Raw genomic sequence first — 17959 nt, 5'->3', positions numbered from 1 at the left:
CCTACTCTGTCCCTAACATTACTTCCCTTTGTTTCACCCCTTGAATTATTTCCTCTGGTTTCGCTCCTAAAATTATTTCCCCTTGTTTCGCTCCCAGAATTATTTCCCCTTGTTCCGCTCCTAGAATTATTCCCCCTTGTTTCCTAGAATTGTTTCCCCTTGTTTCAGAATTCAATATAGTCTCAACTCCCGACGTTCCATTTTCGCCCTCAAACGTCATAACCGCATACTCCTCACTTATATTTGGTACAAATACACCCCACCATGAAAATACCCCCCAAAAACCATACCACGGACCAATCCTAGTGATCCAGTCCCATCCCAACACAGCTTCTATATTATGATTGATAATCCATAAATCTAATACTTCAATTCTTTCCCCCAATTTTGCTATTACCTCCACCTTACCCATTGCACAGGGTCCCATAAAACTGTCTTATCCTTAACCTCTCATTCTCCATCATATCCCCTGGCCAAATACTTTGATATCTATTATATCCAATTACTGAAATAGCTGCCCCCGTATCAAACAACATGGGAATAATTTTCCCCTCTAAATTAATCATCACTCTCGGACAAGGATCATTAATTATCCCATCTTGTAACATATTTACAACCCCTTCCCTGCTAGTTATTCTCTGAAAAAGGCCCTTCTCTGTCATTCCTAACCCTAGCCGGCTTGAGGCTAAGCCAATTTTTTGGAGCCGTATTCGGCTTTTTAACAACACTACTAGGCTTCCCCAGATGTTCCATGTTACTATCTTTTACCCATGATCTATATAACAATCCAATCCAATTCTATTTTAATTATATTTCACATGTTTTAGATAGGAAATCTAACTAACTAAAATTTTATATAAGTTATTCATTCTAATTGAGAAAGATGAAATTTGAGTGATAGTACATTAAGGTGATATATATTTAACTTCCTTATGTATTAATAAAATAAATTTCCAAACAAATATTACCCCAATGAGCATCTTTGAAGTGAATTGATAAAAACCTGGAACCAACCCCTAACTGTCGTGTAGTTTGTCCGATTCAGATATAAATGGAAGGCCAAAACTTCAATGGGGCCATAAAGTTAGAGCCAATATGAGGAAGTATAAATTACATATAGTATGAATAACATAAAGTGAAGAGAGATATTGAAAGAGCTTACCACCAGAAAAGTTGAAAGCTAAAGAAAAAAATAATTAATATAGGAAAATAGATTTTTTAGGTAGCAGTACATATTTTTTTGATTGGAACGTAATAATGCTTTTGTTCACTATCAAGTTTATCTAGGTTTCGGTAGTTATTACTCAAGATGGAGAACAATGAAATCGGATATTTAATTTTGGGTTCCCTTATTTTTAACAAATAATGTTTTTTTTTCTCAGGTTTTTTTTCTTTTATAATTTTAAACAAAAACACAAAAAAAATCTAAAAACAAAAAATAATGATTCTATTTTTTACTTTATCACAATTTATAATTAAATAAAAAAAACAATAATAATTTATTATTATTTTTTTAACATTTGTTTTTATATTTTAACAAAAAACTAACACAAAGCATAATAATAATCAGAGACCTACCCGATCCGGGCCATATTTTAAATTTTTAAAATATACCCGGGCCGGGCCGTAAAATTTTTAAAAAAATTTATACAACATGAATTATTATATTCGTCAATTAGATATGGTTATAATGATTATATATAGTTATGATTAATATAATGTTGGGTGAAATTTACTAGCTAACACTCATAGTATCTATTACATAATATAATTATAGTTTTCCTGCCATGGATTAAATACGCAAATGATTAAATACATTATTATATATTCTATATTTTTTATTAATTAAAATATCAGTTTTAATTTTTTTATAAATACAATTAATATAATATATTCTCAAAATATTATTTACGCAAATTTTTTATAGTATCAATTTGTAATATACTAAATATCTCTTTAGAATAAAAAAAATATGTCGTACTGTTGTTATACGGTTCGTTTTGAGCCGATTTTTAAAAACAGCTAACTCAGTTTTTTATCCAGAAAAATATTATGCAAGCCTGAAAATTTAGCTCATAGAAGGAGCAAAGGTCTAGACATATAGTATCGAAATTTCGAGGCTTAGTCGATATTTTTCTGGCAAAAATATTGAGGTAGCCGTTTTTAAAAATCGGCTCAAAACAAGCCGTTTTACAACATTAGCTACTATACTTGCTTATTAAATGATAATACTCGCCGAAAAATATGATAAAATACCGAATAGGTAAATTTTTTGTATATACCAGGTCGAATATAATTTTAAAAAATTCCGAGCCGGGCCTAAATACTTTTTAAAAAAAATCCGGGTCAGGCCAGGCCCCAAATTTTTTTTTTAAATATCCGAGCCAGGCCTAAAATTTTTAAACCCGGGAATTTTTTTAAAAAAAATCGGGGCCGGGCCATGCAAATGGTACCTCTGCAGGTCTCTGATAACAATAATAATGGAATATCGCGAAAAACTATAATCCTACAACATCTATTACTAATATATAAAAAAACGTTTACCCATCACTGTCAAACTCTCAAACTTATTTCCTATGTAGTTCATAGGCCTTCTCATTGTATGCTCATACCATCTAAGTCTATTTACCATTATCTTAGTCTTAATGGGCACTACCTTTAAACTTCCTAGACCCCAGCAATCATCCTTAGCATTCTCATTTCCATAGTTTGTAGACTTTCGTCTGATTCTTTGGTTGGCCATGTTTCCGAACTATATATAATAGTTGGTTGTACTATGGAACTGTAAATTTCCCTTCAATTTGTGTGGGATTCTTTTGTCAAAAAGCACTCCAGATAAAGATCTCCACTTTAACCACCCTTGATTAATTTTACTCTTTATCTCTTTCCCTATTGTGCCGTTTGTTTGTATAGTGGAGCCCAAATATTTGCAGCTTTCAATTGCGGATATCTGCCAATCGTTTTATCAATACTCTCCGTTTCATCTCCTCCTATCACCATATACTCCGTCTTTTCTCTATTTACTTTTAATCCGTGCGTTTCTAGGATATTTATCCAATTCACTAACCTTTCTTTCATTTCATCCTTGGATTCGGCAAGTATCACAATATCATCTGCAAATATCATATTCCACGGGACTGTTTGAGGTATAGACTGTGCTAATACATCTATTACTGTAATGAAGAGAAGTGGGCTGAGAGCCGACCCTTGATGAACTCCTTCGGCTATTGTGAAGCCTGCTGAAGTACCTGTTGTGCTACGGACCATTGTTGTATGTCCCATATACATATCCTCTATTATTCTTATATATTTTTCGGGAACTTTTTTGTGGCGTAGCGCCCACCAGATAAGTTTTCTTGGGATTCTATCGAAGGCCTTTTCTAGATCGAGAAAGACCATGTGTAGCTTTTTGTTCTTTTCCCTGTATTTTTCACTCATTTGCCTAATTGCATGGATAGCATCGGTTGTTGATCTTCCAGGTATAAAGCCAAACTTCGATTATATCTCTTAATCTTTTTTCTATTATTTTTTCGTATAGTTTTAGACAGTGTGACATTAGTTTTATGCCCCTGTAATTTTGACAATTGTGTGGATCCCCTTTATTTTTGAAGATAGGAACTAGATAGAACTGCCTCCATTTTTGAGGGATCTATTCATTTCCCAGTATTTTATTGTACAGATTTGTGAGATGTATTGCATCATCTCCTAGTGCTTTAAGGTTTTCTATTGGAATATCATCTGGACCCCTAGCTTTGTTGTTTTTCATATGCTTGAGGTGTGATTATTTCTTGTTTTGTTATTGGTTGTGCAAGGTTTTGACATGGGGAGTGTTCGTTTAGATGTAGTATGTGAGGATTAAAGTTGAGAAGCTCCTGAAAATATTCTTTCCATTTATTCATTATTTCTTTTTCCTTTATTATGGAGATGAAACAGAGAGCATTGATATAAATGAATGACAGATATCGGCAATTGAAAGCTGCAAATATTTGGGCTCCAATATGCAAACAAACGGCACAATAGAGAAAAAGATAAAGAGTAAAATTAATCAAGGGTGGATAAAGTGGAGATCTTTATCTGGAATGCTCTCTGACAAAAGAATCCCACACAAATTGAAGGGAAAAATTTATAGTTCCATAGTACAACCAACTATTCTATATAGTTCGGAAACATGGCCAACCAAAGAATCAGACGAGACAAGTCTACAAACTATGGAGATGAGAATGCTGTGGATGATTGCTGGGCAACAAGAAAGGATAAGGTAAGAAGTACAAGAATATTAGGAAGTTTAAAGGTAATGTCCAAATATATAATACCTAGACTGATGATTCATTCATTAAAAGTGTACATCAATGCAAATCAGCTGGTGACGCCATCTTGGTTACACTAATTAATATTAAAATTTTAAACGAGAGCCTAATTTATTCCTATATCTGATGTAAACTTTATTAAAGAATTACTGGATCATCGGGATAATAAGGAAGCAAGTTATCAATTTAATAGTAGTTTTAAACATGAGAATAATTACCATATGTGTTACCAAAATGGCCGGTCCAGCTGATTTGCTTTTAACGACGCTTAAAAATGCATTTTAATGAATGAATCGTCAGCCTAGGTATTATATGTCATTGAGTGACCATTAAGACTAAGATAATGGTAAACCGACTTAGGTGGTATTACATATAAAAGTTAAGTTTGGAAGTGATGGGTAAACGTAAAAGAGGAAGGCCAAAACTTCAATGGGGCCATAAAATTAGAGCCAATATGAAGAAGTAGAAATTAGATAAAAGAGATAGTATGAATAACATAAAGTGGAGAGAGATATTGAAGGAGCTTACCACCAGAAAAGGTGAAAGCTAAAGAGGAAAAAAAAAATCAATTTCCCATCTTAATTTTTGATTACTTTCGGAGCTCCGTTTATATCCCTAGAATTCTTTTCGCGCTGTTTGGCTAATCTGTATATTTTATTTTGCCCTTCTTTGGTATGTAGTTCTTCATACATGTCATCGTATGCCATAGCTTTGGCCCTAGCCACCGCCTTTGTAGCTATTCTCTTGGATTTTTTGTAATTTGTCTTGTCATATGGGTTTTTGGATTTGTACCATAATAGTGCTTTTTTCTCCTTTATAGTGGTTTGTACATCTTCATTCCACCACCATAGTTCTTTGTATGGTGTAAATCCATGATATTGCGCGGCAATATCTTCTACTGGGATGACTTTGCAGTCTATTACATCTTTTAATCTTCTGCGAGAGATAAGCATGTAATCTATCTGGGTTTTCCTTGCACCACTTTCATAGGTTATTAAATGACTCTCCTTTTTCCTAAAGTAGGTGTTGTTTAAGGCAAGGTCGAAGGCTTGCGCAAATTTCAGTACATACTCTCCTTCATCCTTTCTCTCTCCATATCCAAAACCACCATGATGCCTTTTGTAGCTGTTTCTTGCTTTTCCCACATGCGCATTTAAGTCACCATCTAATATGATTAGGTCATCTTTAGGGATTTCCATTACAGCTTCATCAAGGATAGCTCTAAAGTCATCTTTCTCTTCTTCCTTGCAACCCGTTTAGGAGCATATACTGAAAGGATGTGTAGTATTGATTGACCAATGCAGAGTTTTATCTTCATTACTCTATCAGAGATCTTGTTGATTTCTACATCTGAGGAGGTTAGATCTTGACTGAGAATGATGCAGACAACGTTCCTATTGCTAAGAATTCCATTATAGTACAATTTATACCCATCTATAATAATTAAAGTCTTCTGACCTCTCCACTTCGTCTCTTGTATGCACGCTATGTCAACTTTTCTCTTATTCAACATTGATGCCAATTCTCTAGTCTTACCTTTAAGTGTCCCAATATTCAAACTTAACTTTGTCTTCTTTGCTTTGACCTTTATTTTACTTTTCGCAGGATGGAGGTCTACACACTGCGCGTCGCTTTGAGGGAACGCCCTAGCTTTCATATTAGTATTTTATTTGTGTCCTTGATTTTTGTTTATTGGACAAGTATCCTTAGTACCTGGCTATCCAAGCCTGTCGATGACCGGGGTGTCATCTCTAAGCTCCAAAATTCATCTTACCATATGTCTTTAAACATCATTCATCGAAGAAAAACTTTACGTTCCTTACCAGGATCGAACCTGAGACCTTCTGTTTCCAAGCCTACATCATAACCCACTAGGCCACCCCGGCGATATTTTCCCATATAATATACAATTTTATTATTCACTGCTTTTTATAATATAGATCAATTATTAATCTAAAAATCCATTATAGACATTCTCTAAAAATTATCATTTATATCTATGAGGTTGTGTTAATATAAATTTGATTTGAAAAAAAGACTTTATTTTATTATATGTAATATGATATTAATTTTATAACAAAAAATAGGTAATATAATAATAGTTATATGAAGCATGCTGCAATTAAATTTAAAAATGGGAATGAATGAGTCATTATAAATATAAAATACCTGCAGAGGTATTAATTGCAAGGTCTGGGTTTTATATTTTTCGCCCGTCTTATTTTTTTAAAAAAAATTCCGTTTACGGCAAGTTATAAACCTTTAAAATTGTCTTCTTTATTTTAAAATGAAGAATATTTTTCATTTAATACCAAAGAAAAAGAGTACATTTGTGTTCTTATTTGGCGAAATGTATTTATATTTTGAAATGTGGTATATTTTGATTGACTAAAAATTCTAATAAAATGATGTGGTTGGTTATATTTTATTTTTTAATAATTTATAAAATTTAATAATCTATATAAAAAATAACCAGTAAAATTAATTGGATTGGGTTATTTTAAACCGGGTAAGATCTCTCTTAAAATATGTAGAAACCGAAACCATTTTTTAAATTCCCAGGAACCGGTTCTAAAAAAAGCACAAAATTTTCATCGTATATTGTTTAAAAAATTTTTTTTATATCTAGACTAGAGATATCAGCAAATTTTAAAAAAATCATTGGCACGAGTCCGATTTTAAATTTATTTCTAGCCCGGCCTAAGATTTAGTATTGACAAAATAAATTTAAATTATTCTAGCTATCTATTTATTATAATAAAAGAGGAGAGAAAATTATTCTCTATTTTATTAATATTTAATAGGCTCCGTTTTTTAAATTAAATTTTAGGGAAGATCCTGATCATAGCCCGGACCATTTTGCAGTGCTATCTATATGTGTGATCTAAAATTTTGATAATATTACACTTTTATAACTTTATTTATTGTTTTTAGAAAAAACTATTTGTATAATTCGTCATTTGATTAAAAAAAGTAACAAATAACAATATAAGATAACACGAAAATATATCGTTTTAATAATAAACAGGCCAAAAGTTCTTCTTTTATCTTCATATGAAAATGTGTCCAAAATTTTCCCGCCTTATTCAAAACTTGTGTAATCAAAATTTAATCTAATACTTATAAAATCTACTATTTAAAATTAAGGCAGCAAAAAAAGTTCGTTGAATTGTGAGAATAATATAATAATTGTCATAATTATTTTAGCTAAAATGGACATAGAAAATGATTGACAAAAAATGATATTATAATAATTATTATTATATAACAATATCATAAATCAATAAAATATCAAGTCATAGTTTATAAAAATATTTAATTAATAAATGATTTTTTCTTAAAACTTAAGATATTACTAAATAATTGTCATAAATTATCATAGTAAATATTTATATTTTTCCAAATTAATGAAACACAAAAATATCAAGAGCTATTTAAGATTTGGATTATATTTGAAAAGAATAATTGTTTTGAAAAAAATGGAATGAAATAGATGATTTTAACGAAAATGAGTAAATAAGTCAAAAGTTTAAAAAAATGATTTTTGAGATATCTAAAAATTAATATTTATACACAAAATATATGAAAGTATAAAAAAATTACGACATTCGATCGAATTTATTCGATATTAAAACGAGTATATTATGCTTAATTGAAGAAAAAAACCCTTAAAATTTATGGTGATCCTGTAATTGGTTCCACTCCTGGTCCCTAAGGGAATCTTGCTCATCGTTGCCTTTGTGAAAACCATTTAAAACCAATACGTTATCCAAATTCTTGTGTTCCGTATCATCAGGTTTTACGAGATTGTTTCTAGATCTTTATATATTTTGAGGTAAAACAAATGGTTAGGAAAAGAATATAATGAAATTTTACTGCTTATATAAGAAGTAATGAGGTTGCATATTTCCACCCCGGTCTTTACATTCTATTTCTTTACTTTTTTCAAATACTAATATCCTCAACATCAACTCAATTCAAAAATAATGCAATATATAAGTGATACGCAATATTTCTGTTAATTATAACCGATATTTCTAGACGCTACCAAATTAATTTATTCAGATTTTTATTTAATAATTTATAGAATACATTACTTATTTATTAGCAAATGTAAAATTATATTATAGTAAAATTAGAGCACAACGCCGATTCAATTTTTAAGGAAAAACTTGAAAAATCAGCATAAATAAATTTTTACATGTAATATATTTTTAAATGAAACATTTATAAGGAAACAAGTCCGCATATTATCTTTTTTAAAGTATAAATATTTTATGAATAACTAAAAAATTTAGCAAATACTACGGAAAATTCTTAATAAGCATCCGGTTATCAATTAGATAAGCTTATTATCCATTTAGGGATACTCATTGATCGAGTATATGAAGTTACGATATTTAAAGCCAACCTCTGCCGGAAATAATATTCCTCGTTGGAATCGGTCATAGTGGTGATCTGTTGCCTTAACTCTTTAAAAAAAAGTTAGGGCGTAAGAGACAAACGACGATAATGTCGTCGCAAGTAGGAATATGAAGCTAGAAGATAATGCTAGCGAATATTGGCGATTTTAACATCTCAGTATCCACGAGAGCATTGCAATTTACAGCGGAAAGCTCAAGAAAATCAAAGCAGGAAAAATTTCAAGTTATAAATACATTTATCTTTCTTCCAAGATTGGTAAAATAAGAACGCTTGCTATCAGAACTGTGAAGTTCAGTATGTCAAGGGTTGAAAGATACCGGTAGAGTTCAAGTTCTAATGGTGTCATTGTACTTGATATGTCTCAGGCTTAGACCTGTGCGCCGCCGGCTCACGCCGGAACAGCCGCCTATTGTGATCATCGGCGCGAGCCGGCTTGCTACCAATGTTTTTATAACGGCGGCGCGGCGCGTATAATTTTTAAAATGCTGTTTAATTATATTTAAACTATAACCCGTCAAGAATGACGGGGTTGAGAGGTAATTAGTTAGTTTTTCTCCCTACTTTTATGATAGTTGTTACCTGTTATTTGAAAATAATATCTTTTTATTTTTTATAACCCCCCCCCCTTCAGGCCAGGTCCCCAGGCCTGCAAAAAATGTTTTAGGTCAATGTCTGATCCATATTTGATAATAGAATTCCCAAGCGTCCAAGCTGATAATAATTTTGAAAAATTTTCCCTAAGCTCAGTCCAATATAATTCATAGAAATATTTTCCAAGCCCAGCCCCACCCATAATAATTTTAAAATTTTTTCTCAAACCTGGCCAACGCCAACGCGTTATAATTTTGAATTTTTTTTCTCAAGCCTGGAGATAGGTAAATCTCTAAAAACCATATTCATTTTTTATTCTTTTTAATCCCGCTCAATCCTACTTCAGATCAGACCAAGACCAACTCATTAGGACTAATAGTGAATACTATTTTTTGAGTAAAAATATATTTAAATTAGCTTTTATCTGAGACCCATATAAATATTATAATTAATATCTAATATAAAAAAATTCCCAACAGATTCATGCTCATAATCATGTTGAAAAAACTTTCTCAAGACCGCCAAAGACCATAATAATTTTGGTAGTTAAGAACTGAAATAAAATATGTAAGTCATAATTCATTTAAAAATACAATCAGAATATGAAAGTTGCATGAGCCTTGGTTTTTTGATCAGGCCTAGCTATGTCTGCAAAAAAAAATTTCAGGCCAAATGTCTAACATTTAAAATTCAAAAATCTTCAAGCATCTCTATTTTAAATTTTATCCAATATGATTTCCATGACATATTTAAATTTTGATATTTCTAATACTTTTATGCTCACTGTATTGCAACAATTTTACCTCTTTTTCTCCTAAATTTTAATATTTTATAAAATTTATTAATAAAATATATTTAGTACCATACACACAAATTAAATAATTAACTTCAACACCGTCAGCTAGTTATGGTAATAAACGGCAAAATTTTAAAAATATCAGCTATTAATTAATATTTTAAATTTAATTATATTCAAGTTGGTGCATGCCTAAAGCATAGACCTTTGAAACGGGAGGTTTGTGGTTCGACTCTCGTAGATAGCAAAAAAAATTAACATTACATTATATAGTCTCCTTAAATTTTATTAGGGAGATACGAAAACGATCGTGTTTTGATTATGGAGATTATATATATTAGATATTTAATTATTTATATTTAAATTTGAATATTAACATTAATAAAATTAACATAAGAATTGTATTCTATTGCTATATATAATAGAATAGTGTATATCATTTACATATATTCATACATCGTATTTCCCACAAACAATACATATTAATTTTTTTATGGACTTTGAGGTAAATTGGAAATCTTATTTTGAAAGAAAATAAAAAAAAGCACTATAATGTTTGATTGAAAAAGATGAGGAAGATTCGGATAAACATAATCCATTTTATTGATATTCTCATTAAAAAAAATTAGAGAAATTATTTCAGCCCTCAGATATCGAGTAGCTGATTTGGAATGTGAAATTGAGGATGAGCATCGATGTCTGCAGTCAATTTATGCGACAGGTCATATATTTGATATTGATGATTATGATCCATATTTTGATGATCATTTTGATATGTCTGATGAATCGGATAATAGAAATGGTATTGCACCAAAATACAAAAACTTTAAAATTAAATTGCTCTACCCGCTGGCACATTATGCTAGAAAGTGCTCGCTAAACAAAATTCCTATAAATAATGTTCTAAATAAAATAGGAAAACAATCTTTAAAACTCTTTAATAATGAATGGGATATGATTGATGAGCTTTAAGCAGTATTAAATCCCACAGATGGTGGAATTTTTTTTCTCCCACAAAAGATCGACAATTAACTTAGGATTATTATTTTGCAGTGAAATAGAAACCCTAAAGTAATAGATCTGATTGCTTAGATAATATTTGCTTAAAGAAAATATGAGAAAAAAGCTTGACCATAGGTTTCCCATCACTGAACTTCAAGTTATTTAATAATTTTATTAATAAAATTATATTTTAAACATTAGATTTAGGGACTCTAATTGATCCCAGATTTCAAAATCTTAAAATTGTTTCAGAATATTTTAATTCGAATTTTACGACCTCATTGGAATTTTTAATTAGACATTTAAAACTTTTAGAACATGATAGAAATGCATAGAATGAGATTCAAGTTGAAGATAATGGGCAAGCATCCAGTTCTTATACAGCTAAAATAGCCCGTAAACCTTACCTTCCAGGCAACGATTATAACAATATTAGTAATCTAGAATAAGAATGTGATATTTTGCTCAACCAACATAATATCCCAGAAGAGGATCTCAACCTTTTGGAAGAAAAAGCGACGGAAAATTCCTAGGCTTGCTAATTTAGCTAAGAAGGTTCTTTGTATACCTGCTAGCACATCCAGCGAAAGAATTTTTTCCATTACTGGATTTTTTATTTAAACACGTTATCAATACTTATTTTAACATATCTTCAAAAAAATTATAAAATAACGATTATGACAATTGTCACATTAAAATATTATCCTTAAAAAGATCATATAAAATCATCAAAAAAGTTTCATAAAATCCACCTCATTTAATAAAAAATAGATAATTTTAAAAAAATTATAAAAGATTTCACCTAAAAGATTGTTTATTTATCTAATAAAATTTACAATATAATTCTTCAATAAAAGATGTATTTACAAAGAAGATTGTGAAAATCACTAATAAATTATATTAAAAAAGAATATTACATTTTTACAATGCGTATTATTTTTTTTATTAAAAAAACATCAAATAAATAAATTTATTTTCATTTCAAAATATAACAATATAAATAAAAAATATTAAATCATATCATGTTTGTTTATTTGTTGATAATAATAAAATATTTACATTAAATATAAATAAAATAAATTGTTTTACTAAAATAAATAAATAATAATTAATGCTAGGCATCGATGTAGAATTTTTGACTATTTTATTTTAGCAAATTTTTAGGCTTAGCCTAATTAGGTTTGGCCGATTTATTCACATGAAATCTCGGCTAAGCCGTTTTATAGTCGGCTAAAATTAGCCGATTACGCAACACTACTGGTGGGATTAGTATTGTACCTTCATTACTTTCAAATAGCGCGTTCATATCCTCATGTCTACTATGCCATAATAAGTAAACCTTCCTAACACTCTAACTCCCTCTTTCTACAGGCTATAGATCCTTGAAAACCTCTCCTTAATCTAACCCTTTATTTAATTTCGTTGCCTACATACCTTAAATCGAGGTGCCAATCTACCTTGGCCATTCTCTACCCTTTTCCATTTCACAGAGAAAGACTTCGAATTCCTCGAGGCTTTCCTTTAATGAAATCTCGAAATTTCGCCGGTCGCGATATTTATTTAAAAATTTTTTTTAATTTATAAATCAAAGTATTACATTTTTTTTATAATTTATTTGGGCGCTCTTTTCTAACACATTGTATGTTGAAGTTTAATTCATTTCTTAAATTATTTCCTGTTTTACTCTAATTTAAATTTATGTATTAAGTATTAATAACATGTGTAAATATAAATTTAGTGAAGATGCACCAATGAAAAGTGACAATTGTCATAATCGTTAAAGTTTTTTTAATTTTTTTGACGAAAATATGTTTAAATAAGTATTGATAACATGTTTAAAGTTTTAATTTTTTTGACGAAAATAAGTATTGATAACATGTTTAAATAAAATTTATTGAAGATGTACCATAGATAAGTGACAATTGTCATAATCGTAGTTTTTAAAGTTATTTGAATTTTTTTGACGTAAATAGGCTAAAATAAGTATTGATAACATGTTTAAATAAAATTTAGTGAAGATGTACCGTAGAAAAGTGACGATTGTCATAATCGTTATTTTTAAAGTTTTTTGAATTTTTTTGACGTAAATAGGCTAAAATAAGTATTGATATTTAACATAAAACAACATTAAAAAAATCCAGGACGGGCCGGCCCTAAATATATAAAGTACGGACTAAAAATCCTGGCCAGGCCTAATTTTTTTTTAAAAAAAGGAGCCGGGAAAATTTTATATATTTTAAAAATAAGGGTCATGCAAATAACATCTCATCTGCTATCTCATAAATTAATTATTTACAAAACCACATTTAAAATTCAAAAACAACACTTAATATGAATAAAAATCACCTTTAAAAATATTTAATAAAAAAATTTATTAATATTTACATCAAATTATATAAAAAATAGAAAAAAAATGTCGAGTTAATAATTGATTATTTATCAATAAAATTAATTATAGCACTAATTTTAACCCATTTGTTTCAAAAAACTTAAAAATAACGATTATGACAATTGTCGCTTATCTAGAGTACATCTTCACTAAATTTTTATTTAAACATTGTTGAGTTTGGACCGATGGGTCCCCCAGTCTGAATGGGAATAATACAGTCCGTGATCGGGGGTCCGGGATGGTCAATGACTGGATCCAGGGGGCCGGGTTTTATCGATTTAGTCATGGAATCACTTGGACAACGTAAATTTCAAAGTTTATTCGAATAAGTGAAATTACAACAAAAAAAAACTTTAATTTAAAAGCACGAAAAATAATTAATGAATCAATAGTGTTTTGTTTTCCACCTTTATAATTTTTAAAACAAAAGGGAAAAAAAAAGTTGTTATTTAATCGCGATATAATCATTCATGAAACTGGTAAGAACCAGTTTCAAATGCAATATAAAAATAAGGTATAATATATTAATTTCATAACAAAATAAAGGAAGATGGGAAAACAAAAGAAACAAAAAAAAGAAATAAGGGGGGATAGAACATAACAAACATGTTAACACAACTTATTTTAAAATATTTTCGTCAATAAAATTCAAAAAACATTAAAAATAACGATTATGGCAATTGTCACTTTTCTACGGTACATCTTCACTAAATTTTATTTAAACATGTTATCAATACTTATTTTAGCCTAATTAAAAAAATTTAAAAAACTTTAAAAACTACGATTATGACAATTGTCACTAATGTATGGTACATCTTCACTAAATTTTATTTAAACATGTTATCAATACTTATTTTAACATATTTTCGTCAAACAAATTAAAAAAACTTTAAAAACTACGATTATGATAATTGTCACTTTTCTACGGTACATCTTCACTAAATTTTATTTAAACATGTTATCAATACTTATTTTAAAATATTTTCGTCAATAAAATTCAAAAAACATTAAAAATAACGATTAAGACAATTGTCACTTTTCTACGGTACATCTTCACTCAATATTATTTAAACATTTTATCAATTTTTATTTTAGCCTAATAACGTCATACGTCAAATAAATTCAAAAAACTTTAAAAACTACGATTATGACAATTGTCACTTATCTATCGTACATCTTCACTAAATTTTATTTAAAATGTCATCAATACTTATTTTAACATATTTTCGTCAAAAAATTCAAAAAACTTTAAAAACTACAATTATGATAATTGTCACTTTTCTACGGTACATCTTCACTAAATTTTATTTAAACATGTTATCAATACTTATTTTAGCCTAATTACGTCAAAAAAATTCAAAAAACTACGATTATGACAATTGTCACTTATCTATGGTACATCTTCACTAAATTTTACTTAAACATGTTATCAATACTTATTTTAACATATTTTCGTCAAAAAAATTCAAAAAACTTTAAAAACTACGATTATGATAATTGTCACTTTTCTATGGTACATCACTAAATTTTAACATGTTATCAATACTTATTTTAGCCTATTTAGGTAAAAAAAATTCAAAAACTTTAAAAACTACAATTATGACAATTGTCACTTATCTATGGTACACCTTCACTAAATTTTATTTAAGCATGTTATCAATACTTATTTTAGCCTATTTACGTCAAAGAACTTTAAAATATACGATTATGACAATTGTCACTTATCTATGGTACATCTTCGCTAAATTTTATTTAAACATGTTATCAATACTTATTTTAACATATTTTCGTCAAAAAACTTTGAAAATAACGATTATGACAATTGTCACTTTTCCATGGTACATCTTCACTAAATTTTTATTTAAACATGTTATCAATACTTATTTCAATCTATTTTCGTCACAAAAATTCAAAAAACTTTAAAAATAACGATTATGACAATTGTCACATTAAAATATTATCCTTAAAAAGATCATATAAAATAACATCAAAAAAGTTTAATATAAATATTTTTAAAAAATTATTTAAAAAAAACACCTTATTTAATAAAAAAAATACAAAATTGATAAAAAAAATATTATAAAAGATTTCACCTAAAATATTGTTTTTTTATCTAATAAAATTTACAATATAATTCCTCAATAAAAGATGTATTTACAAAGAAGATTGTGAAAATCACTAATAAATTTTATTAATAAGAATATTACATTTTTACAATAGCAGCATATTATTTTTTTTATTAAAAAAATATAAAATAAATAAATTTATTTTCATTTCACCATATAACAATATAAATAAATAAAATCATATCATGTTTATTTGTTGATAATAATAAAATATTTATATTAAATATAAATATTATAAATTGTTTTACTAAAATAAATAAATAATAATTAATGCTAGGCATCGATGCAGAATTTTTTACTAATTTATTTTAGCCAATTTTTAGGCTTAGGCGTAGTTTTTAGCCGATTACGCAACACTACCCACCAGTTTTGGTAGGGAGGACCGTTTAACAATGAGAGATCCTTTAGTTTAAGATTAAATATATATTCAATAGTGGTGTATTGCCAAAATTTGGCGGAGGGCTACGATTTTTTTATATATTATTTAAAAAATATGATATGATTATGTTTCACAGTAATGTAGCAAATAACAAACAGTTAAGGAATTTTTAAAATTGTTCATTTGAAAAATCTTCTACAATATATTGTCGAAGACCATCACATTAATTTAATTTGAATATTTGGCAGGTTATTAGATTTCAGAGGGGGATTGTCTACATAATAATTATTGTCAAGATGTCCCTAATGATTTATTTCAGTTAATCCATAAAAAATTAATTGGCAAAAGGACACCAAAACCTGATAAAAAATATCCCAATTTATTATTTCTTTCATAGTAAATTACAACATCCTACCTATTTCAAAATCTAATTTAAACAATTAAATGATTTTGTCAAAATTGAACTATTTCTTGCCCGTAGTGTTGTTAAATCGGCGAAATCATTCTAACAGTGGAAAGAATTTGCTAAGCATATAGCGAGTATATTTTTTCAAAATTGAGGTATCATTTTTAACCTAGATCGAGACGATGATAGTTTTCGTTTTAAAATTGGTTTACCATTTTAGAGTTGGTTCAAAACATGTTATAAATGGAGTTATTATCATCAGTACTTGTTGGCTTTAATAAAAATTTATATAAAAATAATGAAAATAAAAATATTAACCCTTCACTACAAAGGTGGGGTAAATACGACCCCACAACTTTTATAATAATTGTAATACAAAACCTAGAAGATATTCCGACCTGGTTTTTTCAGTAGTTTAATATTTTGTAACAAGGAATACAACTTCCAAATTTCATGATTATTGATTTGATAGTTTTTGAGACATATGCTATTTGTTGAGCTTGGGGTAAAATATACCCCACCTATGTAATGACGTAATTTTTTTTTTGTTACTAATTATATTTATGTATGTCAGGTTAATAAATATAATTGAAAAAAATATAATTATATCTATTTTTTGATTGATATATATGACTTTAAATTTGAAAATTTTATATTATTTATTTTTTTCGGTGGAGTAAAAAATCATAAATTTAACATATGATTTTTAATTTGAATTATTCTAGTGACATTTTATACTTTGAAAATAGAATTATATGCTGACAATCAGCCTGAAGGACCATATAAATTGAGAAATAAGCCTTTTGATGTGGTTGAAAGGTTAATTCAGCCCATTTCTAAGAGTAATAGGAATGTCACCACAGATAACTGGTTTACCAGTTATGAACTTGCTATACATTTATTAAATTCCCATTCATTAACAATAGTAGGAACTTTAAGAAAAAATAAAAAGCAGTTTCCAATATCATATAATTTTAAAAAGAAAGATATTTGTTCAAGTTTATTTGCCTGCTAAGATAATATGACATTAGTATCATATGTACCAAAGAAGTATAAGCATGATGTTTTCTACCCTTCACTATGATAACAATATTGATACATCAACTGGGGATTTGAAAAAACCAGAAATTATCACATTTTACAATCTCACCAAGGCTCGTGTTGATGTTATGGATCAGCTATGTTCAAATTATTCAATATCCAGAATAACAAATAGATGGCCTATGGCAATTTTTTATAATTTGTTGAATATATCTTGCATAAATTCTTTAATAATTTATAAGTCCAATAATTTAAAGGAGATAAATAGATCAAAGTTTATAATATTAGTACAAAAACCCACATGTTAATAAACTGCTAAGGGATAATATTGGGAATATGCTTAATATAGAAGAATTCAAACCTATATCAACCAAACAAAAAGGAAGGTGCTCCTCTTGTCTAAGGGTTAGGGACAAGAAATCCTCATTTATTTGTTCAAAATTTATATGCAAAGATCATATGTATGTACATGTCGTGAATGTTTTTAAAAAAGATGC

General features: G+C 28.5%; 2 protein-coding genes across 2 annotated transcripts in view; both read right to left on the bottom strand.

Moving 5' to 3' along the window:
* Nucleotides 1-3649: 3649 nt before the first annotated feature.
* LOC135924046 (uncharacterized) lies at nucleotides 3650-5964 on the bottom strand. The gene is made up of 4 exons (XM_065459096.1): nucleotides 5904-5964; nucleotides 5629-5843; nucleotides 5012-5551; nucleotides 3650-3769 (listed from the first exon to the last, which is right to left on the bottom strand). The coding sequence occupies exons 1-4, from the start codon at nucleotides 5962-5964 to the stop codon at nucleotides 3650-3652; spliced, it is 936 nt and encodes a 311-aa protein (XP_065315168.1).
* A 1402-nt stretch (nucleotides 5965-7366) lies between these two features.
* LOC135931097 (sodium- and chloride-dependent glycine transporter 1-like) overlaps nucleotides 7367-17959 on the bottom strand; it is an 88861-nt gene continuing 78268 nt past the window's right edge. The window contains exon 13 of the mRNA XM_065467967.1: nucleotides 7367-8126. Coding sequence (XP_065324039.1) covers nucleotides 7976-8126 — 151 coding nt within the window. The 3' untranslated portion in view covers nucleotides 7367-7975. The remainder of the gene's footprint in view (nucleotides 8127-17959) is intronic.

The sequence above is a fragment of the Gordionus sp. m RMFG-2023 genome, chromosome 1 (assembly GCF_954871325.1).
Source record: "Gordionus sp. m RMFG-2023 chromosome 1, tfGorSpeb1-WG-v2, whole genome shotgun sequence".
Taxonomy (NCBI): Eukaryota; Metazoa; Nematomorpha; class Gordioida; order Chordodea; family Parachordodidae; genus Gordionus; species Gordionus sp. m RMFG-2023.
Note: the sequence above shows the minus strand (reverse complement) of the source record. Positions and strands in the feature narration are given on the sequence as shown.

Excerpts from the sequence above, each read along its gene's own strand:
- LOC135924046 (XM_065459096.1), bottom strand. The coding sequence starts at position 5,964 with ATGAAAGCTAGGGCGTTCCCTCAAAGCGACGCGCAGTGTGTAGACCTC. Across the intron at positions 5,844-5,903 it reads AGACCTCCATCCTGCGAAAA|GTAAGACTAGAGAATTGGCA; the intron begins GTAAAATAAAGG and ends GGACACTTAAAG. Across the intron at positions 3,770-5,011 it reads TGGCTAGGGCCAAAGCTATG|CATATGAAAAACAACAAAGC; the intron begins GCATACGATGAC and ends TCACACCTCAAG.